The following is a 24,384-nucleotide window of genomic DNA, read 5'->3' as shown; positions in this document are numbered from 1 at the left end:
ATATAATAATATAAATATTTAAAAATTTCGGAAAAAATAGATTTTTCGAGCTATTTTCTTTTTTAATTAATGTAAATTTTTTTATTGTTATACATTTATAAATAATATCAAATGAAATAAACGAAGAAATTTTCAGTTTTATTATCAGCTTTCAGATTCGTCAGGACTATTTAATACAAAACTTACAATAAGAGACGATACAACAAACAATTCTGATGTGCCAGTAAAAGAAACGAAATATAATGTTATATATTTTAAACGTCTGTTATATAAAGAAGAAAATAGACTTCGAAAACTTTGCAAAAAATGGATAGAAATTCAATCGCAAACAGATGATGTAGAGGATATTTATTACCAAATTAATCAAGCAGTAGGACAAACAACTATATTAATTAAACATAAGTTTAAACAATTTTATAATTTAATATTAGATTGCGAGAGAAAAGATTGTGAAGTATTGGTAACTTGTATGGACTTACATGGATTTTGGGACACGATGTACCTACAAGTAAAGGATTGCGATTCACGATTTGCAAAATTGGAAAAACTTCGTGCTAAATGTTGGCAAGAGGATCAGTCACTTTTTATAAAATCTACTGGAATTAAGAAAAAGGCAATTATTAAAAAAAAAGCTACACCAGTAAATCAAAACTCACTGAAAAAAATAAGAGAGATTCAAGATAATGAGAAAAAATCATCACAGGAAATAATAAATAGGAATAATAAATGTATTATGCCTCACATTAGTAATAAAAGAGCTGTAAATGTTTCTGGAAGAAGGTCTAACGTATTGCGTAATAAAACATATTCTAAAATATCTACGAATTATATACATACATCGACACCATTTTCTGTCGATACGAAATTAAACGCTTCAAATCGGATGAATACCCCTCTCATAACAATGAAAGTAAGTCAATCTGTTAAAAAAATTTTCTCAAATAAGATTTTAGAGACAAAATCACTTGACAGAAGTTCAAGACATCTAAATAAAATTGTAAAAAGTTCTTGTGGAATTTCGAAAAATAATTTGTCTACACCTCGCAGTACACCGCTATTTCATGTCATCAGAAATATCAATTTTAATATAACACCAAGTAAAGATCGAGTAACAAAAGAGCATAATTTCAATATAAAAAGATCTTGAGACAAAGCTGTTATTTCGGATAGTACTTCTAAAATTAAAAAAATGAAAACTGTAAGTTTTATAATTTAATTTTTATATTACGTTGCTCTCTCTCTCTCTCTCTCTCTCTCTCTCTCTCTCTCTCTCTCTCTCTCTCTCTTTATTCAATAAATATTAAAAATTTATTTATTTTGATTAGACATTTTCAATTAAAAAGCACCAATTAATTCTTAAAATATTGACAAGAAGTAATAAATATTAAAAAAAAATATAATTCCAAAGCAAAATTTTTCAAATTCTACTTGGTGAACATCTAAATTACGAGATATTATTATAATATTTTATCACATAGGAAAATATTGTACATCACATTTCGGAATATGAGAACGACATGTTTAAATTAATGTTTTAACTTTATTTGTATATTTTGACATTGAAAAAATTATAAAATTTTTTTTAAAAAACACATATTTATATTTATAACCCTCAATTACAGCTATGAAAATTACACCTAAGTTCTAAAGAATCTAAAGCATCCTGTTTGTACAGAATGTAAATGACGCGATTAATAGAAGAAGGTTCAAGGTCTTTTTATATACCTATTATATAGAACTTTATAGTAACAGTCATATACCGATTGAACCGTCTAAAATTTTTGTTACGGATTTAAATGATCTTTTGCTGTACTCGAGAGTTGAGAGAGTTATAGTTATATATTAGAATTGTTTATATGTTTATTATGTTCATATATTACATTATAAATATATTAGGATACTGTCAAAGAATATGTTTCATTCGCATCGCAATGTTATATAATGAATTTTGTATAAATAAAAAAATAATAATATATATTAGATATACTGAATGATATGTATATAATATGATTATTTCGCGGAAAGATCTATCGCGTAGAAATAAAGGCAATCATTTATTTAATTTCTTTTCTGTGTTTAGATACAGTACACACAAATATATACAGACGTTACTGAGCACATTTACAACGGTTTGTATCGAAATATGTGTGATCGCGCATGCTGCGACCAATATATAATAAGCGAACATATCGATCTGCCGCGTTCAAGCGAGGTATTGGCCGCGTTGCGCAATAACATTGTATACAAATAAATTAAAGACCTAAATTAATTTATATAAATAAATTACTTAGGTATACGAATGTCACGATAGTTAACGTATTAATTCGCCGTTTTCGCCTCGCAAAACGACGGTAATACTAGTCCGGCAATAAAATATATTATATCATGGTCCTGATCGTTTTCCGATAGACATAGAATTAAATAGTTCGATCGAACACGCGGCTGTTGTATAAATATCAAGAAATAATTACAATCTACGAATAAATATCACGTTAAATATGTGCATTTTATTTGCAAAATATCGTCTTTCTTTTTCTCTGCGACCGCGCGAGTGTAAAATACTGGGGAGAATGTATGTATTAATATATAATGATGCAGGGCCGAACGTTATACATTTCGGCAGTGTGCCAAATTACAATGAATACTCAATTTTTCTGGCACTTAGTTTAAATTATGTGGCTCGCCTTGTTTATGTTTCCTTTCTGTAGAAATGCGCGTCGCGATGGTCGTATAATTAATTAATTATACCATAATATGCAATAAAAAAATTATAATCGTAATCGTCTTGAGAGCAGTTCTTTTTAAACTTTTTATACAGACTGCAGCTTGAAGGTAGGTATTTGGAAAATTCTCTCGCGTGTGTCAATGCAATGGAAAAGGGTTTTATCGCAGCAACAATTGAATTTTCCGATTTCTTCCTTTTGATTCGAGAATAACGAAGAACGGAATGTATTCAATTTCACCGTGCTGCGGAATATGATGGAATATATAATGGAAGACTAGGCGTCTTCGTGAGGCGATTCTGTCCAATATTCATTATAGCTTCACGGTATCTAATACACTTAGCTGGAGTGAACGTGTTGCCTCAAGCTTATCTGATAAGTGTTTCCACCGTTAAATGGTGTAGGAAACTCACACACATACGTACACATCGATAGAAAATAACGTAAAAATACAGATAAACGTACGTATTATATGTATACGTACACGAAGGATACCAAAATTAGCACGTCGTTGCGATTCTATCTTTTAGCAAGCTGATGTTGTTAAAGCTTCATTCATTCGTTCACAGGGATTCATAAGCTAAAATATTCTTCAATGATATTCACGATACAATTCTTCCGTGTTAACTTACATACAGAAATGACTTTACAATTTAAATTATAATTATATCTCGATAAAGAGATGCCGTTCGCAATGATAATAATAAAAAATTATATCGTTTGTGTGAGATATTGTCACCGTAGTACACATCGATTGAACTAAAAATTTTCATTATTAGTTTGCTTATTTATAATCTTACCTGTGATTATAATTATACTCTTTTACATCTTATTTATTTCTATTGGATATACGTATATCGGTTGATAGCTCGATGTGTTCATAAAACTTGGTCAGATTCTTTTATGCCTCTTAACATCACGATATGCTGTCTAGTATTTGTACGACGTATAATTACCTTGTAATGAAGAATAACTCTGAAATAAATGACATCAACATTTACTCATTCATTAGAACTTTAGATATAATTGTATCGTAACATGATCGAAACGTGTTCGTATTTTCGTAATCCATTGTCCAGCTAACGTATTGTCTATTATCGTTATTATGTAACAAGTGTAATCATGTTTACTGTAATGATAATGATTATCCAAGGATAATGATTATCGGGATCGCATCAATCCTCTTATTATATCAAATTAATTATAAATCCGATCAGGTCACCTTTCGATAACATTCTTATATGTCAAAACATGAAGTATATCAGAAGCTCGGGATCTTAGATTTAGCAATATATTCTTTGTTGATAATAATCTCTTTAAATCATGTAGGTACAGTTTCTGATATAGCGAGCCACATTTGAAATATGAAAAATCACACTGATCAACATCTGGCTCCGATAAGCGCGTGACATGATATTTTTGCGATTTTTTTTTGCCATAAATCACTGAATTATCGTTCGCGTGTAACGAAGATAAAATATAAAATCAATCTAAAAAAGGAATACATATTTTAGTTTTGAGAATACAATATTGTCACCGTCATGCACATGGTGGTGTTAATCTTGAATGAACATCAGCTCAAAAAATCTTCAATGTTGCGACAGAAAGCTAAGCTAAGTAAGTCCTATGATTAGTCTTCGAGACTCCCACCGGAACGTCTCCTTTGGTGGAGCACGACGACCATGCCTCTTCAGCCAGACTACCGTATCTCTGCACACCTGGGAAAGGGGGTCCGGAACTTTGCGGTGAATAATAGCCGCCCTGCAGCTGTTGATAGTAATTGCCACCTGACTGCTGCTGATACGGCTGGTATTGATCCCCGCCCGCCAGGACATTGCTGTAGCCCGAGTACGAGCCGTACTGAGATGACGAGTACGAGGAAGAGGAGTAACCGCGTTCGCTCAGACTGCGGTAAGGCCCCGAGTGATGGGGCCTACCCTCCTGTCAGACCGGGGTGCTGACCGCGGCTGAGCTTATGTACTCGATGTCACCGATGCTTTTCACTCGTCGATGCCGCTTACCGCTGCCAGTTGACATCGGCCGCGGCGGAAGTTGCGGCGGTGGTGGCGAGTTGCTGCGAACGCTGCTGCTCATGTATTGGCATTGGCTAACGAGGCTCCCGGTGTCTGAAGACGATGACGGTGATGCCTTCTCACTTCTAGGCCGGAGACCGAACGCTCTGCTCAGAGATCCCTGCGAAAAGATGGGTCTCGATTAGAGGAATTATGAAAATAATTGTAAAATCTGATTAAGCGATGGATCTTGATTTTCCAGAGAAGTCGAAGCTACGAGCAAATGAGCGAGTACTAACAGAATCAGTTTAGATAATATGAAAGAGCGAATAAAGTTCTAAAGAAAATTTCTAAAAAATGTCTGAAAAATTGAATCTTTTATAAACGTTTTTTATTAGTCACTTAAATTTTTGCATTGCTGAAGAAGTCATTAAGTTGAATAAAAAGAAATCACAGAATATGGAAGAAATTTAGATAGCAGCTTAAACTGTGAAGAAGTTAGTTAGATTTTTTCCATATTCGAAAAAATAATACTAACATTTCGATTCGAGTAAACTATTGTTTAATTGATTTAATGTGACAAAACGTTTTACTATTACGTTTGTAATGTAAAAACTTTCACGCGACAGCGAAATGCTATCTAAATTTCGCTATCTAAATTTCGCTATGACATCCGCTGTATCTTTTGTGAGTGAAAGGATAAACGAACATGAGATAGAGATTTAGGATTCGCTGGGTAGCAGAATGATTCTTGCAGAATGATTAAAAGCAATAGATATAGATAGGAGGAGATGCACGTGCTATGACAAAGAGGAGAGCCCACCGTTTTTGTTTTGTCATTTTGCAGCAAGTATATTGGTGGGCCCATCCTGATCGTCGATCTTAATAATTCAAGTGATACGGTCAGCAGGATTAGGGAACATGTATGTGAGGGACACTACACGGATATATAATGTACATACTTGAATGTACATATATTAATGACGCATACCTGTGAGCTCCTCCACGACAACTAGCAAAAGGACGAAATAAGATCGATTAAGAATCCACACGCTGAATTTTCACATTGATATCGTCAATTTATATTTACACAATTGATTATGACGGGCGGCCGCGGATCGCCACGGCACACATATGCAGTCATAAATAATGATCTGCTATAAATACGAACGTTTGCTACGTAGTTCGAGCTGCATAATGCATAATTTTAATCGCTACTCGCTATAAAAGTGTACCTGAAGACACGGGACACTCTGCTTACATATATGAGGAGGACACGTGTTCGGCTAACGTATATGCTCGTTATATACAGTGTTTACAGTGTGGTATAACGCGTACGTTGGTGAACATTTAGCGCTGAGAATAGAGTATAATCGTGGAATGTAACAATTTCAGCGATTGCATTGAGTAATTAATAACCTCTTGAATATTTTATATATCTTCATTTTATTCATTCAATTTATCAGAATATAAGGGTGCGTTTAGACTATCGAGCTGAAACTCCACGAGCATTTCAACTAACTTTCATTATTTTTTGCCGAGCCGCGTAATAAATGTTTACCGAAATACTCGAGTTTCAGTTTGATAATTTGAACACACCCTAAGAAAAAACAATTGCGACGTAATTTCCTGCAGCAGCGATAGATAAATTGCGATTTAATTACTAAAATAATTGAAATAATCTGCTAAATTTTTCATTATAAACTTCATAAAAAGTATAAAATATTCTCGCATAAAGAAATAAAATATTTTCGTAACGTTTTTCCATTTCTCGATATGTATAACAAATTTGAATTTTTAAATATTCATTATTTTGTGAATAAAACCCGGTTTTTCTTTTCACTGCGCAAGTATATATCCTTTTCTCAGCGCGGCAGATTGTCTAGCAATCTGATTGGACTATAAAAGGCGGAAACAAGGTGTACAAATAGATGATTAAATATAAGAAAGAGGTGTTTCCGCGATCTATTCCATTTTCTATAATTATAATATAATACGACTGCAAGGCTCGTACTCCATCAGTCTTTTTCTCTTTTACCTTGCAAATGGTATTTGACGCTGATTCGATATTCGCGCGTTCAGGTGTCTCGACAGACCGGACACAACGATAATTACTCAATTATTCCAAAGTCTATTGTACAATCAGTCCTTTTGTTCGATTACTTCTTTGCTCACATTTTCAGGTCTGTGCGATCGAGATCGAGATCCAGAGAAATTGTATGGATCTCAGCAAAGCGATGCCTCGAACAGAGTTGATCAATTAATCGTGTTAAGCGGAAATTTATTGTTTATCTGCCGCTTCACCGAGATCGAGAATTTTCCCGAGCGAGGAAACATTTACACGAGAAAAATGCTTTGTCGTTCCACAATGCCGATACATTTGCCGATATATACTGATGGTTTCCTATTTTACTTTCCTAGGAAAAAATATGGACACGAGTTTACAATCGATCGAAACATTAACCGGATTGTTAATCGCAACTACATACATGTATACGAAATTAACTCTCAATTGCAGACACAGGCTATTTGAGGACTCGAAACTATGAGATTACAAATTATAGAAAAAAAACTCTTTATTAATAATTGTCATAAGGCAGAGTTCAGACTTGCATTCTATACTTCAAACAAAATGCTTTCCTCAACAGTGCAAAATCGCAGTAATATTGCTACAATATTGCTACAACTTTTGTACTATTGAAATTGTAACTTAAGTATAGCTTTCATAATTAAGAGTTAATAATAAATCATTTAAGATGTTGTATCGATGTTACTTTGATTTTAAGCAAAATTTAAAACTCTCTCTTTGTATCGTTTTAAAGCGAAAAAGAGACAGAGACGGAGAAAGTTTTAAACTTTGCTTAAAGTAACGTTGGTGCAACCGATCCTAAGAATTTGAGATTATAATGCATCATACTCAATTTTTCTGAGAAATTATCAAAATTTATTGGAACAGTGCTAAAAATTAGTCTCGATCAATTGCTTACTCATGTGCACTTGCGTAAAAACGATTTTACAAAATCTCCTGCAATTCGAGAAAAAAATTAGTTAAATTAATATTAAAAGATTATCTAAGCGTTGATGATTCTATTGTAATTAATCTTAGATTGTCGATTATTGGAGACTTTGCAAAAACGTACTGCAATTAATCGATTCGCAATGATGATGTAGCAAATCGATAGACTTTGTAATAAATATACGTTCTTTTGTAATAAATGTATGTTCTATGATATAGAAAATTATACAAAGAACTGTAAATAAAGAAATAATGGATATATATGTAATAAATACCGAACCTTTTTCAAGTAAAGAAGACTGCAGGTCTGCGACGATCCACAGGATGCAGGGACAATGATTAACATTAGGTTGAGCTCATAGCTCACAGCGTAAAAATTCTGTTATTTATTCTCGTCGCGTGAAACTTCAAACTGTGAAATTTTTTTAAGTAAGTAGTCGACTAAAATTTATATTTTCATTTAGCAAACTGTATAATTATAAACTCTTTTCATGTAACAAAACTTATATTACTAACTTTAATAATAAATAATACACATTGTAGCATGTGCATTCTATTTCGTTGTTCGTATTGTTTTATAAAATGCATAGAAAAATATAATATTAGAATTTTATATAATTGATAAAAAATATATTTTTTATTTGACACATTAAAAAATAATCTATTGTACATTAATTTTAGTTACTATGTGTGAATTTGCAAGAAACATATATATTCTGTTTATTTTTAAAAAATAAAAAGTTAAGAAATTCTAAAGCAATTTAAAAATCATTATTACCCACAATTTAAAACGGTTATTTGTTTCTTTTTCGACGAGAATTAATAATATTAGGGGGAAATATTTCGCTGTAGAATGTTATGCGAGCTTTCTTAAGCGATGCCATGCAGTCGTGCCAATAATTAATAAAAATAAAGAACTAATAGTCGCACAGATGAGATACATGAAAGTGCGCGTGGAACGGGAGTAAATGACTGCACAATAAATGGCGTTTGCGTTTAAAATGAATTAATAATGAATTAATCCTAATGAGTTTTTGCATTTTTCAAGTTTATCTGTGCTGTATAAAAGATTGCCGGTATGACCTATATTAATTTACCTAATTAACTGTCGAGAAAGCAATACAGCAGAAAATAATAATGAATATTTCTTAATGGTTATTAAGATATTGATTATTAATATATTATTGGCATGAGCTAAATAAATATTAAATAATTTTAATATTTATATTATTTTGCAACGCAAATTAGATTACATTTTATACCGTTCCCAATTCTTCTCATAAAGATTGGATGAAAGGAAAAAGAAATTTTATTCATTTATGTAATTCTAATAAGATAAATATTAAAAATATCACATCATTTTTCTAAATATCAAATTTTCTACAATGCAATGATCATGATAAAAACAAGCATAGGCTTTAAAAAGCAACTCGCCAAGAGATAAGTCTCTAAAAGACATATCTCGCACTATCCTTATCTCTTTCCAAGCCAAATAAAAACAATTAAATTACAAGAATCACGATTAATTACGATTAAGTCCAATCGCATCACATAATTTAATCTAATATATAATATATATAATAATTATAATATAACAATTTATGTATTTTTATGAAAGAAAAAGCAAACATAGATATGCAAGCTCGATTTGTCGAGCTTTGAAATTTGAGCACCTTACCATAAAAGGTAACGTTTGAAAATGATTACCTCGGTAACGATTAGGCCAAATTAATGACTCGAACTCCTCGTTCGAAAGAGTTAAAGAAAATGCAGAGGCGAGGCGGGGAGCGGCATCGAGTTCCTGGCGCGCTTGTACGCGAACCAGACCCTCGCTGAATCTAAACGGTACGTTACCCTGAGGCTGGATCTGCGTCTGTCGACGGTGCCGGTGTGATTCGCCGTCATGTGAAGGGCGGATAACGAACTCTGATGATGCTGGAGATGCAGCGCCCTGCTTCCTCGACCAAGACTACCCCCCGTGCTCGCGGTGCTCATCGGACGGCCACTCCCGCCGATGCTGTTCCTCGGAACCACCTCCAGCTGACTTCTACGCACACACGCACACCATCCTTTTCATGCACGCCTTCTTGCGTACATCTTGGCGTCCTTGATCGCCTAATATGCACATACCTCGGACACACACACACGTGTGACGTATTACAGCGAACCACCCTCTGAATATATATCTCTTTTTGCAAAATTTTTATTTAATCCTTATGAAAATCTTTGTAAAATTTCAGAAAATACATTTAATAATCAACTGTAATTAACTCGTACTTTGTTTTATTGTTTATTTATTGTTCTGTGAATATTTTTGATTCTAATGATTGCATTGATAAATATTAACAGTAGCTCGCTGTAAGTGTCTGATGATAGAACGAGATCTATCTTATAATGAATATCTAGTTACAACATAAATATACATACACAAGCATTTTGTGCACCACCGATATAGAGTAATGTATGTTTACTGGACTGTCAAATACGCCAAGGATGATCACCTAGAGTAGAACCAACCGAGACGTATTTTCAGCCACGCTAACCAGTCAACGAGAGTAAACATCGAACAATCAAAGATATATATGTAAATATTAAAGTTGGCAAAATTAGAAAAAGATAAAAGGAATCATAATGCAAATGTGGTGTGATTCCTGGCCAGAGAAACATTCGGAAAGTCACGTCTATAAGACGGCAAGGGGGCAGGGGGAAAAGACAAAAAGATTCTTATACATTCTTAATAAGAAAAGAGTATAATCGGTAATATGATTTATTTAATCAGAAATATATTAAAAGTCTTACTTAAGAATTGTTTAAATAATGAAAGGCGCTTTCTCCTTTCGGAAAGTTTTTCGGGGGGTGTAGAAGATAGTGCTGGGCAAGATGTCTGACCAAGGATTACACCACGATCACTAAGATTAACATGTGCTGTACATAGCGCAGTGCAGTGCAGGCGGCAGCTGTGGGCTACGGCTCAGCTATGAGAAACATTACCGGTGGATCCGCGATCGAGTGGACTGCAGACCCAGCGAATCGCGCGCTGCAATTCTGTGCCGAGTACTCCGACGAAGTACTCTGGCACGTTCCACTGGGTAATCGCGTATGTTTGTATATGTACATTTTATATATATGTCGATTGTAACTGTATATTGTATTTACGTGTGTGTATGCCCGATATATCCAGGTATGGCATGTGTATTGTAAGACTACGAGTATTTTTTTTACGCGCGTTCGACAACGATCAATCGCGATTGAAGATCGTTGAGCGAGCGCGCTTTTGCTCTACCTAAAGCTCAATATTAAGGGAGTTCACATTTCAATTCAATTTCGATTATATGACGCTTTACTTGATAAAGGCAATTCATTGAGAGCCATTAGTAATTTTTAGCGCTGCTTGATGTCCACTTAACGTCAATGAGAACTTTTACAGGTACTGTAAAAGTTGAAATGAGTCTGGCCAAGTTAAATTCGCGATTAATTATCCGCATGTTTCAGGAAAGTATAAAATTCAAATAAAAATCGCGCGTGCGTGTACTCCCTTCATATCCTTCATTTTCAAATCGGTTTCCGAAATATTTACAGCTCTCGAAATTCCTTAGTAATACGTTTAAATTACGTTCTGTCGGTTACGAAAGCTTTTTGCGGAAGTTCACGGATATGTCTCTTACACGATATAACTAACTTTACTCGTAGAAATTCTGGAAAAGTAACTGCCTATTGATTAACGGCGACTATACAGTAACAATTTTTTCTCTCTTTTTTTCCGAGCTAATGCTATTTTACGATGCGAAACGCGAGTATCGATCGCACGTGATAAATAAGCGACGAACACGCAGCTTCGCCAAACGAGGTTTGCTGAAATTTTCCAGCAATTTTTCGTTTCCGCAATTTCCGCGCGAAAGTTTCTCGAAAACACTTTTTCTGCCGAGAAAGTGAAAAAGCACTCCCGATTACTTGTCCACGCGCGACATATTCCTGTAAATAAATAATTGACTGATGTTCTTTGATGCTCCAGCGAAAATCTCTGCCTCGGTCAAAACTGAGATCGCGATCGAGACGCACGTCCAACGATTTTAACTTTGGCTATTGCACGTGGTTTGGACGCGGAGTGACGTGTCGTTCGTTGCTTTACAACTTGCACCTGCTGCTTCGAGAATACGTCGACTTCGGTCGACATGTGGCACGAATCGATCGGGGAAACGAACCGGCACGATTTCATCCTTCATTATGTTATATTCCTGTCTTGAAAAGGAATCTCCTAAAAGCGTTTTTATGCGACGAACATAAAAAAACTCAATTCCGTTTTATTTTCTTTCATCTATCGAGATCATCGAAGCGATTGATCAAAGAATTGAGCGCCTTCTTATTTTTTTTTCTGATTAATGCATGACAAAAGTGGCAATGAATAACATTCTAATATGGAAAAAATGTTTTGCTAAAGTATCTAAAAATTTTATTAGATTCAAAAAGTTAATTAAGTAGTTAGATTTCAAAAGATCCAAATAAATTTTATTGGATTATTGAAAGAATTATGTAAAATACTCAAGCTGCTAAATGTTGCAATTTTTTGCAGAATTACTTATCATGTTTGAATCTGTTACATAACTATATTGTTAATCCAATAAAATTATTTTTAGATCCGTATTTATCTGAATGTTTAGAGAGATTATTTCAGTAAAATTGTTCTTTCCGTATTCTTTACTTCCTAAAGGAATGAATCTTTCACACCAAAAAGTTTGACAGTAAGTGATATTCTAATACTGGCTTAATAAGTTCCTTTGATTTCGTAAAGTAGTTACCCTACATTATGACAATATCTTCTACTGCTACTCTATAAGCTTAAAAGGAATGTTCGTTTTACTGCATGACTCGACAAGAGGTATGCGTCTTCTGTGACGTACAAAGCGTGGAGAAAGTTTAATGCAAGTTTGAGTAACTTCGAGGATCTCAAAATTGATGATCGAATTCCCGAGGTGCTATAAGGAGATTCCTTCGAGACGAGGAATGTTCGAACGCGGTTTCGTAGGTGCCAATTAGTGTTCCGGAGACGTCATCCTGTCTCGATGACGATGAGAACAACGACGACGTCATGCCGATTAGTGAGCGTTGTCCAGTGTCGCCTCTGGATGACAGTAGACTGAATACCTTGCTGGTAGAACAAGCGCTTCTAATTCGGCGGTAAGATGTCGTCTAATCATGTGCTTCGCTGGAGGTATACCCAAGGCGGTGGCCATAGTATCACCGGTAAATGACGGTTCCAATACAACCAGAGCACCGTGCACACCGGAATCTGTGGAAGAATTTTTGTGCTTGTTATAGGTAGATGATACTGACAGTTCGTGTGAATGTTACAGAGTTTAAAGGTGAAAGATCGTCAGTTTTTTTTTAGTTTCCATATTCTGTGTATTTTTATTTCGAAAAAAGAGATGTGCTATGCTGCAATCACGATATTTGTTAAAAAACTTAATAAAAACAAAAGGAATGTGTACATAAAGAAAATATTTTTACGTTTCTATAGCAAATTTATATATTACAATTTTGTTAACTGTAATCAATTATTATATATAATATATAAAAGATTAGAGTTGGCAAAATTTTTTATTTTAAAGATACGTAATTGATTTCGCCGAAATACAATTCACCTTTCAAATTCTCGGCATATTCCGTGAGATCGATATTCCTTGCCCACCGAATGAACCTTTGATTCGTCCAGACCAAAGGATCTGTGTCGACCTGTTCACATTGATGTCTCCTGACAGCGAGAGCCTAACACAAAAGCATGACGTCATCTCTTTGATTTACCGCAATTATACATCGTTTAATTAATCATAAAGAACTTTAGAAGATTAATCACCATTTATTTACAAGTCTCTGAATTCAGCAATATTTTATAACATTGTAATATTTTGACAAAAATTCACTTACTTGTCGATCGTAGTTTAGCATCCGCAGCAAGTGAATACCATGAACAATGCTAGCCTGGTGAAATTTCCTCGTGACTCCGAGCAGTTTCTCAAGCTCCTTCTTGCTCAGTTGGTCCAACATACGTGCGTCCACCATATTAGTAGCGAAACTCTCTGAATATTGGGCCAAGCCGAGATCTGGCAACCATTCGGAGCTCACCCAAGTATGACCTAACTGGGCGATACATGGATATCGTACATGACTTGGGTGTCGATGTTCCTCGATAGCTAAACGCAGTTTTTTTCGATGAAGCGGATGAGTTACGCCTAAACCAGCCTCCAGTTCAGCGTCATTTAATTCAAGTAGAACCTAAAATTAGTATCGCATTAATAAAAACTTAAATCATCGACAAGATGATATTTTTAATCAGAAACGATTCTGTAAATTGTTATCAAAATATAAAAATTAAAAAGAAGACTTCGCATATGGTTACAAAACTAATTAACAGTACATTATATCGATGATTTCTTCAGACTATTATCCGGGTATTAAAAATTATGATTTTACAGCATTAATAGTTTGTATTTATATTTCGACAATTAATTGCAAAATTAGTATTTTAATAATTTGAAGAATAATCTGAAAAAAATATGATATTATCTAATTAGTTTCTGTCTCTGAATAAGATCAGTCATAATTAAATCAAATATAATAATAAAAAAATTTTTACAATCATATCAATAGGTTAAACTAGCTTAAAGCTCGCTAATGAAAGCAGATGACAAATCCTTTACCTTGCCCGATTTGACATTTTCAGCACATCGTGGACCATACTGTGGCATCCCGAGAGCCACCTCTAACCAGGCTAAAACGGTCGGGGCTCTCCATCGCTCCATGGGCACAGAGGCTGCTTCTCGCAGTAAACGAAGTTTCTCGGCGTAACCCTCCTCGGTGAGCGGTGACCACGATCGATATGGATCAAAACCATCTGAGCCCTCGTTACCACCGCTGCCACCACTGGAACTGTTTGCCGTTTTCCGATGTCGCGAACGGGCGAATACTCTGCCAAAAGGAAGAACACCGATCCATTCGCATTGATGCATGATATTTGACCGCAGAAATACATTTTATCTTTTTTTATTTGTACGTCCTATTATTGATAATATAATTAAAAATATTGATATTATACTTACATGAAAAGAACGATTTTGTTGAAATATGTAAAACTTTAATTAAATACAGAGGTCTGAAAATAATTTTGTTAATAATTATTTTGATAATCCAATAAAATTATTGTCTGATCTGTATATCTATCTAAAGATCTTTTAGATCTCTCAGACTACAGCAAAATCATTCTTTACGTAAAATGAGAAATTAGATTTCTCAATTAGATAAATCTAAATCTGTGTATTGTCTCATATTCGATGTGATAATGGAGGAGAAATTACAAGATTACAATCTCTGTGCAATATTCTACAGCTAAACAGCTATTCGACACCAACTATTATTTAGGTAAAAGCACATCATGGATATAGATATTTCTCATCGACATAATGTTTCTCATCGGCTGTAATATTCAAGTGAATATGATAGAAAAATCGATACGCTTTTTTATATAGAAAAAAAGGGTCATCTTACTTAGGAAGACTATTACTTCACATGATAGTCTCTTTTACAAGTTCATTTCTACACGGATGCGAAGATTCGCATCACTTCTACTCGGTAACCATTGTCGTAAAGTTGCAATTTCCCTTCTATCGTGTTATGAACTCATTTCGCTCGTTTGTACATTGTTACGATGTAAGACTTGCGTGGTAATCACACACTTCGCTGAAGTAATACTAAGAATCATCACAAAGTACAAAAATGTACCCCCTCGACGAAGAGGGGAGTACATCGATGTTATACTTATGTGCAAGCGCGTGAGATTGTAAAATCAATGCGAACAAGCCATCTGCACTTTATAAGACCATTCAACAGCGTGTGAATGAATTGCATAAATTGCTGTACGGTTCATGAAGTCTTCTTGTCTTTCCAATGCTTTTTATTTATGTCGAAGCTATATTATTTGTGACCGTCCGTATTATATTATATATGTTACGCATAAATTATTTGCCGCGACAAAATTCATATTCATGTATAAAATGTATCATTCATTGCTCTGATGATAATTGTCAATAAATGTTTGTGCAAAAGGTTAAATAATCAATACTTCACTCAATTAATGTGTAATTGATATGACCGAGGATAATATGCAGAGAAGAAAAAATAATTGCATAAGAAATAATTGTTTCTTCGAAACTGAATTTATGGCATAATTTGCGATTCGTATTATGCAAAACGTTGAATGTAACGGAACGAGTTCCTTACCTTGAAATGGATCCCCATGTGCCGCCGCGAGTGGCGGACGATCGCGAATGAGCGGCAGGTGCAACGACAGGTGGTGGCTGCTTGTTCCTCCTCGGTTCGGATTCCAGTGGGCTGGATAGCTGCTCGACTGATCGCGATAGCGAGGAATTGTCCATAGACCTTGAAAATGCGTTCAACGGCGAGAGTGTGGGGCTGCAGTCCTTCGGTGTAGTCGCAGCTATAAATGGAAGAACATACGTGTCGGTGTATCGTCGATTTCCGTAACGCTCTCGAGCAACTCGATATGAGAATAGGAAGAGCGATAGAAATAATTCAAAATGTAATGAAATATGAGATTGCGTAAAGGATGTAAGCCCGATGTGTTAAATGGAAAACCGTCGATGAACAATGAGTTATTCAACGATTGCATGTCACGCAAATATTACTCAGGCACGAAACAATATTTTTGTCATGTTAAAACAAACGTATGACAAAGAAAGAACGTGAATGATAATTTGTTAATAATTGGACACGGCAGGATGTCACGGCAAGTCAAATCGGGCTATCGACAAGTTATTAATTATTCATTCACGTTTCTTCGGATGTCGCTATTTTTTTTTTATGCACATGAAAATCGCGTTTCATGTGTGGTTTTTTTCGTCAAGCGTTATATCCTGTTCCATAACACAGCGAATGATAATCGATGCAAGTCACATAAAGAACACACAGCGCGTCGTGCAGCGATTCTGCTCGCGTGCAAAAAGTCCTTTTCGTGGGCATAGCTCGTTCTTGTCATCTCCATCAGGTTTACGGTATGTACATGCGCATGCATTCAGGCTACAGCAGCAGGCAGGACTTGTATCGAAGACATCCTTGAGAGCCTTCGGCATCAGTTAGGCTTTCGCGCACCGAGAAAAACGATGATTTATTCGATGAGCGCTCTCGATCCCTTTCGGCCACCATATTAAGACGCATGTTCACACACACACACACATACACACACACACACACACACACGCACGCACGCACGCACGCACGCACGCACACCAAGAGATAAATAACTACAGAGTGACCAGAATATGATAGCGACCGTGCCGTTCGTTTTTTCAGATTATTGTGATTTTAAAGAGCTTTAGAGATTTGCAAAGAAAAAATATCAATGGATTCTCGGTTATTTTACAAATATTTTAAGGTGACTCGTAATTATCTATAAGTTAAAAAATTATTATAATTGCAATCCTATGTATTTCGACGCGTTCGCGATCGGCCACTAGTTCAGCCACTCTTCGCTGATGAAAGAAAATCGATATTGGTCAGAGGAAAAGAGAAAAAGTCGTATACATTGAGAAGCAGCAGAGGCGCTTCGGATTACGGTAGGACAAGGGTGGCAGGAGAGAGCGCTGAGTGACAAGGGAAGTGACGACGATCAGTGATTTATGTTCTTGGACACTTACATTGGTATATGTGGGGTGGTGCTACGGAGGATACCACGGAGATGCTGTCCATGTCGAGACCGCTGCCCTCGACCGTAATTGTCGGCGTGCCTGCGCGGAAATATATATAAAGGACATCAATTTTACAGTAAAGGGAGGAAGTGCGGGTAGAGGTATCGGTGGGCCCGTTACATTGTGCTGGAGCTGTCAAGAAACGAGCTTCCCTCGAGGTCGCTATTGACGAGCTTGTGTTCTTTATGTCGCGGTGCCTTTATGACGACGACAAAGATAATGCCCACTGTTCGCCATCGAAAGTGGAACACGGAGAGGCAAACATGTCGCGATGTTAGAAAGTGGCAAAGTAATTTGACGCTTGACTTTTTGCATGGCATAATGGACGCGGGCATTAGCAAAAATTTCTAATAGAGAAAGTTTTAATTGATAACTTTAACGCTCGGGATAATGTTTGACTGGCTAATTGACTTTTAATTCGCCATTATTATCATAGTTGTGACAAATTTAAAAGAGCTTATTGTCGATTTACGTAAGATTATTGTGTGGTTCATAAATTAATTCCTCATTAACTACCGTACCTGATTTAATCAATAATATTCATGAATCAATTAATGATAATTATATATGTAAATATGTTGTCGTAATTACATTATCAAAATCTTTTCGTTAAAAGCAGTTTCTCTCGTTAAGAACGTTAAAAGATAGGACGGTAATATCTCGGGTAAATGTTTAACTTGTTAATGTAACTTAGCAAGAATTCAGATAATCCTGAGATTCGAACGTTTCTGCGTATTCCAAAGTGCATCTTTCGCGCTGAAAATCATGCACGTGCAAATCTCAAACCGTCTATGGTGACCGCGAATGTTTGCTGGAAATCCAATCGATCAAACCGTTTTGATGCAACGGCACGACGATAAGCTGAATAATACATGAAGAAAGCCTGTGCTCGATTAGACCTCTACCACCTACGTTCGATTAACATTCGCGACTGATGGATGCCGGTTCAACTATTTTTCAAACTGGTACTTAGCCGGATGTGCACTGGCAATCCCTTCTGACTAGACGATTAATCTTGGGGTTCGTTGCAACTAAACGTCGGAGTCATTATCTCCTGAGCGGGTGTCACTCCGATTGTGATTAATAGTAATTTCAGATAAACGCTCCTCAAAAATGTTCCTCGTCCAAAGATGTTCATTGTCGTAATACTGTTAATGACGAATTCTGCTATAGAATCAGTGTTAAGCCAGAAACATATTAAAAAATGTAAAGCAGTAAAACGTAAACAGTAAGCAAATCGGCCAATCAAAATAGAGAACTATTTTACATTCTCTACTGTGATTGGGTAATTCGTTTACTGCTTAAGTCTTATGGCTTAATTTTCTTATGTGTTTCTAACTTTACTATCTTTACTATTTGTCATGATACTTTTACAGCGAAACAAGCGTCATATTCATTAATTAAAATTGAAAAAATTGTATAAATTGTATATAAATTGTATATAAAAGTTTATAGATATAAGAAATCTATATTTAAGATTAAAAATACAATAAGTTGAGTTTATGATATCGACTGTTATGCATTGACGCCACATTAATTTTCATTTTAATTCAGCAATCAAATTCAGTTTACACGTTACACAATTTGATATACTTAAAAGACTGTATATAGAAACGTGTATGTAAACTGTATAAAGAGACGCTTGTGAAAAGATTAGCTAAAGCAACCTTATATCATCGCAAAAGAGAAAGAGGATTTGGCACGAAGTTCTCTTTACGAGATACATTTTTTTTGTACCTTTCTTCATTTCTTGCACTTTCCTGTACAATTCTTTTCTTCTCTCTTTTCCCCATCAGAGGATTATATCTCACAGTATAATTTCATGGATATTGCGCTCGGTGTAACTAAAAAAAGAACAGGTCTAATTGCTACCAAAGTGATTCTCACCATCCGTCGTAGAATCCGAGAGATTTCCACCGACGCTGGTTGCACCACCACTCTCGCGATCGCTGGATCCGCGGACGCCGCTGTCTGCGCTGCAGCTGCCACGATCGCCGGCCTGGCCGCCGGAGGATCCTCCTACACCCGGTCCGCCACCTACGTTACCCACGGACATGCCGAGCTCGGTGCCCAAGGGTGGCTGGGAATTCATATGAGGAATAATGCCACAGCTACCGCCACCGCCACCGCCGCCGCCGCTGCTGCTGCCGGCTCCAGGCGTCGCAGCACCGTTCACGCTGCCTCGCGGAAATGATACCAGGGACTCTTGATCGCTCAAACAAACTCCGCCACCGCCACCTCCGCGTTCTGTCAGCTGACGTTGCAGCTGCAACGATACAGAGATATACTTTAAGACGTTGGCCGTTATAACAGTCTGTGTCAACAAGAAATCTGGAAATATCGCTGAGCAAAGAAAATTGCTGCAGAAATCATATTTTGGCTATAGATATATATATTAAAGAGTTATCTGAATTGTTATCTTGATTCCATTGAAATATAGATATAATTGATATCAAAACTTAGAATTGTTAGAAATATTTTTTAAATTGTTATAAAATAATTATTTATTTTGTGTCTTTGATCTTGATTAATTTAATTATCTAATTATATATTGAAATAAATTCTTTATGTACATTATATTTTTAGAAAGACAGTTCTTCGCGATTCATGCAAAAATATATATAAGAATATACATACATGGGAAAGACAGTTTTGTTGAAGTATCTAAAAATTTAGTTACAGATCTGAAAATAATTTTATTTGGACTATCAAAACAATTATATAAAAAGTTTAAAGTGGCTGCTAGAATATTAAATGCTTTTTGGAGCATTTTTTTTCATGTAAAAATTGTATATTTACTACATTAGTTAAACGTTTCAATTCAGGATTTTATAAAAATATTCTACTGAAAAATTGCTATTCCTTTTATATGCCGTTTTTCTATTAACGCAGCGATATCTTTTAAATCGCGAAAAATTAATTTTTCTCTTTATAATTTTTAATTTGTAATCACATATATGTAGCGATTCGATTTTGCTGAATTTCTTGGAAATGACTGAAACAAACTCCATCGATTTTAAACTCATTTAAATACAAAATAACACGTATGTTCGACACAAGAAACTCACCTCTTTTATGGTCGCGTGTGCGTGCGAAAGGGCTGCTTCTTTGTCGGCCAAACTAGCCGCGAGGCTGAGACTTCGATCGGCCTCGTCTCTCGCTGCCCTTAGAAGACTCCAGCGTTCCCTCTCCCTTTCCCGTTCGCGTTCCTCCGAAGGCATGCCGGCTCCTTGCTGCTGAAGACGTCCCAGGGTCGCCTCGTTCTCCCGCATCCGCTGCAATCAACGGTCAAAAGGACCATGTCCGGGCAGTAACTCCGCCCCCAAAACCTTCACCATCTACCGTAGTAGCATGCACGTAATTCGAAAATTGCGAGGAGCATAGTGATCAAGTAAATTGTTTTTCTCTTCTTTTTACTAAGAATTTGACACTTTGTGAAAATTGGAAGAGAGACTGAATTTATAGAGAATTGAATTTATAGAGACAAATATAGTTAAAACATAGATCATGACACGTTGCAAAAGTTATATACTGAAAGAAATGTTTTGATTAAATCAATAAAAGAATTCAAGAATGACATTTTGATAAAAGACAAAATTTTTGGTTACGATAATATTTTTGTTAGGCTTTCTGTTGCTTTAATTAGGATATATTTTTCAGTGTATATTTCATTTATGACTACTACAATGATTATTACGAGTTACGCGTTGAAGAAAGCAAAGTACATAAATGATGCAACAGATTTGTGATTAAAGTAGCGAAACACAATTTAATGTTTTAATATACATCTCTCGTGAGAGAAATTTTTTGTGGTACAAAAAAACAAAAAAATAAATGTGCTGGAAAAAATTTATTCCCATTGCAGAGATATAATTGTTTCAAATGTTTCGATATTATGTAACAATATCAATCAATCTTGTAAAATTAACATTGCAAAATTCGTTTGTGGAATATGAAATGAGTTAATAATTAATTGGAATCTGACAGAGAGAGATTACGCGCGGAAACACGAAATAATGATCGATATTTGACGATATTCGAAATAACTTTAACCACACGTAAGCGATGATTTCGTCAAACAGTTAACGAACTAATAATGACGTTGAGAGCAAATAGCCGCTGGGAATTAAATCGAAGGACATTTGATTGATATTTATGAAAATGTTAAATGACTCGCAAAACTGTTTCGCGCAGCGCGAATTCTTGAGAATATCGCCTGAATACAGGCCTTGGAAAACGGAGGACATTCGAGATACGACTTGAATTTTGAAATGCGTGACACGGATTTGAATGATTGATATTCTCTATCAAAAATTTCATGTCATGTTACAAGTATAATTAATACTTAGGGAATGCAACATATCGTATAATTAAATAAAATTATCAATAAACGTATAAAATAAACATATAAAATAATTATTAATTTTCAATGATAAAATCAATACTTATTTATAAAATCATCTTGAACAACAGAGTAATATTAATTTTCTGTTGCTGACGTTGTATTTTGAGGTAAAATTATAAATAATGCCATTCCTTTACTTAAAAAGTGACTAAAAAAATGTAAGTTTTTAGTTATTATCATAAATTGATAAAGTTTATTCTATCATCAAAACTAATTTAATTTCATCATATATCTGTTCGTCAAGTAGTCGTATTCGTTTTTAAGATTTTTAAAGAGATCATAATTTTATAAGCAAAAAGAAGAATCTTTTATAGAAAACATTTAGAGTTAAAACAATTTGGTCGAATCGAATTTTGAAAGACAAATTGTTTTATTTTGAATTTAGTCATTTTAGCTGATCAAGATAAATATAAATTGTTATACTTTTATGTTGAAATTTTCTCAATTTTTTTGCTTAACGTAAGATTTTGAAATATGACACATTCAATATAATTAAAGTTCAGTAAAGAACGCTCAGATAACTACTTAGTTCCGACAAGACATTTTTGCGAAGGGATAACTCAATGCCCGCGAAAGGCGCGATTATATTTTAACGCCCTAACAGACATGACGTTTACCATCGACTATTAGCCACTCTGTCGACGATATCGGCTACAGCAAAGTTAATCCACTTATCTCTACCTCGAGCTCAAGTAACTCTGTCGTACGTATAACAGGTGTTGCAGCAAGGTTTATCGGCTAAACTTTGTGGCAATACGGTTACTACAGACGTTGCGGATCATCCGAGCGTTCATTGTTGACACGTCGTGGTTACATCCTCAAAAATTATTGTCCTAAATGAATTTGGAACACAAAATTTTTCATTATATAATTGCAACGTTAAAATGACTCATCACACATGAATGACACACCAAAAAATCCAATTTTAATGCTTTACTCTCCTACATTATGTGTATATTAAAAAAATATTGATTAAATAAAGATTAGCTCCACAAAGTGTGTACCGCTAATTAATAATTTTAAGAGATAAAACAAGCACTTCATAAGCTCTGTAAGAATTAAGAGGAATTTAAGGCAATAATTTTTTTATTACTAAGCTTTGTATACGTTCATTATGTACCTCTATTATAATTTTAGCAGGATCGCTGCGTTCATAAACATTCATAAAGCATTCGAGTAAATTAAATTCCTTAGAAGCGGACTACTGTATATAAATGTACGGATAATGTCTACAATTTCCCGTGGCAGCGAGATGCAAAAGAAAAACCTAAGCAGTTTGGAAGCTTCGGCAAAGGGGAAAGCAGGGACGGGGAAGGGAGTAATTCCATCAACGTTTCATAAGCGCATTGCCGGGCTATGACGTTGGATGATAAGCAGAGAAGGGCCGGGAAACACATCAAGGTTCGCAAAATCGAACAAAGGCGGGCAGACTGAAAGAGATAGTACACGAAATGGGCACAAACATGTCTATCAACCTTATAGAAATCGAATACTGTTCAATTGAATACTAGCCAATTTATTACTGAAAGACAGTTATTAATTATTTAAAGTACTAAAAGTACTGAACAACAGCTTTCAATATTTAAAACAGGTAATTAATTACTTCAGTATTGGCTGATATAAAATTTCTGTAAGGGTTTTTAAATTGAATGATAGATATCGAGACATTAGAACTTGAGGAAAATAAAAACAATCCCTTTATTTGAAAATATAAATTAATCGTCCTCTTCATCGTTATAAAAAGAATTTGGAACATAAAAATTTAAAATTAAATAGTAGAATTGAATTTAAAAAATGTGTCTCGAATTATCGTGAACTCCAGAAATTATTGTAAATTATCAAAGACATTATTATATATCTTAGCGTTTCTTCTACTCATTTATATATACAGTCGCAGTCTCGTAAGGAAAAGAAAATTGAAGATAATGCAAGATAGAAAATCATAAGACCGTGTACTGAAGATAGTAATATGTTCGCACTTGCCAAGAGATGAAATGGATTATGCAGAAGAAGAAAGAGATGGACAACTGTAGAAAGAAGAAAGAAAGATAAAAGTGAAGAAAAATTGATGACGCGTTTTATGGAGTAGGGAAAACCGCCGTAAAATACGTGTATTCTTTCGGGATGATAAAGGCAACACAAGAAGAAATCTTATGACGATGCATGCACTGTTGTCAGTGACACTTAGTTTGATATTTTTTTCAGGAACTTTCCTCAGAGAAACGATATCATTTCTCAAATAAATGAGTAGCGAAATTTCAATTTTCGAGAGATCCAAACCAAGAAGTACAACGGAAGATTATTCTTTACTCTTAGTAAAATAAAAGCCGTTTATAGCGATTATATTTCTTAGAAATTTATGCGACTCGTAGAAAAGCAATGAAAAAATTTAAGTATATATTAAGCTTTAGTTTAACTCAAAATATTATCAAAAATAGAAAAATTTTATAAATTGTCTATATATATATATATA

At 34.8% G+C, this 24,384-nt stretch overlaps 2 protein-coding genes across 6 annotated transcripts in view; one reads left to right on the top strand and one right to left on the bottom strand.

Moving 5' to 3' along the window:
• The window catches only part of LOC108690403 (disks large-associated protein 5-like), a 3,500-nt gene extending 2,353 nt beyond the window's left edge, over window positions 1-1,147 (top strand). Inside the window, exon 3 of the mRNA XM_018197672.1 lies at window positions 149-1,147. Coding sequence (XP_018053161.1) covers window positions 149-1,147 — 999 coding nt within the window. The remainder of the gene's footprint in view (window positions 1-148) is intronic.
• An 894-nt stretch (window positions 1,148-2,041) lies between these two features.
• LOC108690411 (liprin-beta-2) overlaps window positions 2,042-24,384 on the bottom strand; it is a 154,708-nt gene continuing 132,365 nt past the window's right edge. For all 5 annotated transcript variants that reach the window (XM_018197683.1, XM_018197685.1, XM_018197684.1 and 2 more), the window contains 10 exons: window positions 20,575-20,781; window positions 19,394-19,772; window positions 17,456-17,545; window positions 16,023-16,239; window positions 14,447-14,714; window positions 13,674-14,021; window positions 13,391-13,514; window positions 12,894-13,038; window positions 9,606-9,798; window positions 2,042-4,916 (listed from right to left, as the gene is read on the bottom strand). In XM_018197683.1, the coding sequence (XP_018053172.1) occupies window positions 4,668-4,916; window positions 9,606-9,798; window positions 12,894-13,038; window positions 13,391-13,514; window positions 13,674-14,021; window positions 14,447-14,714; window positions 16,023-16,239; window positions 17,456-17,545; window positions 19,394-19,772; window positions 20,575-20,781 (2,220 nt within the window). In that variant the 3' untranslated portion in view covers window positions 2,042-4,667. The remainder of the gene's footprint in view (window positions 4,917-9,605; window positions 9,799-12,893; window positions 13,039-13,390; window positions 13,515-13,673; window positions 14,022-14,446; window positions 14,715-16,022; window positions 16,240-17,455; window positions 17,546-19,393; window positions 19,773-20,574; window positions 20,782-24,384) is intronic.

The sequence above is a fragment of the Atta colombica genome, unplaced genomic scaffold, assembly GCF_001594045.1.
Source record: "Atta colombica isolate Treedump-2 unplaced genomic scaffold, Acol1.0 scaffold32, whole genome shotgun sequence".
In the NCBI taxonomy this organism is placed as follows: Eukaryota; Metazoa; Arthropoda; class Insecta; order Hymenoptera; family Formicidae; genus Atta; species Atta colombica.
This window is presented reverse-complemented; position numbering and strand designations above follow the sequence as displayed.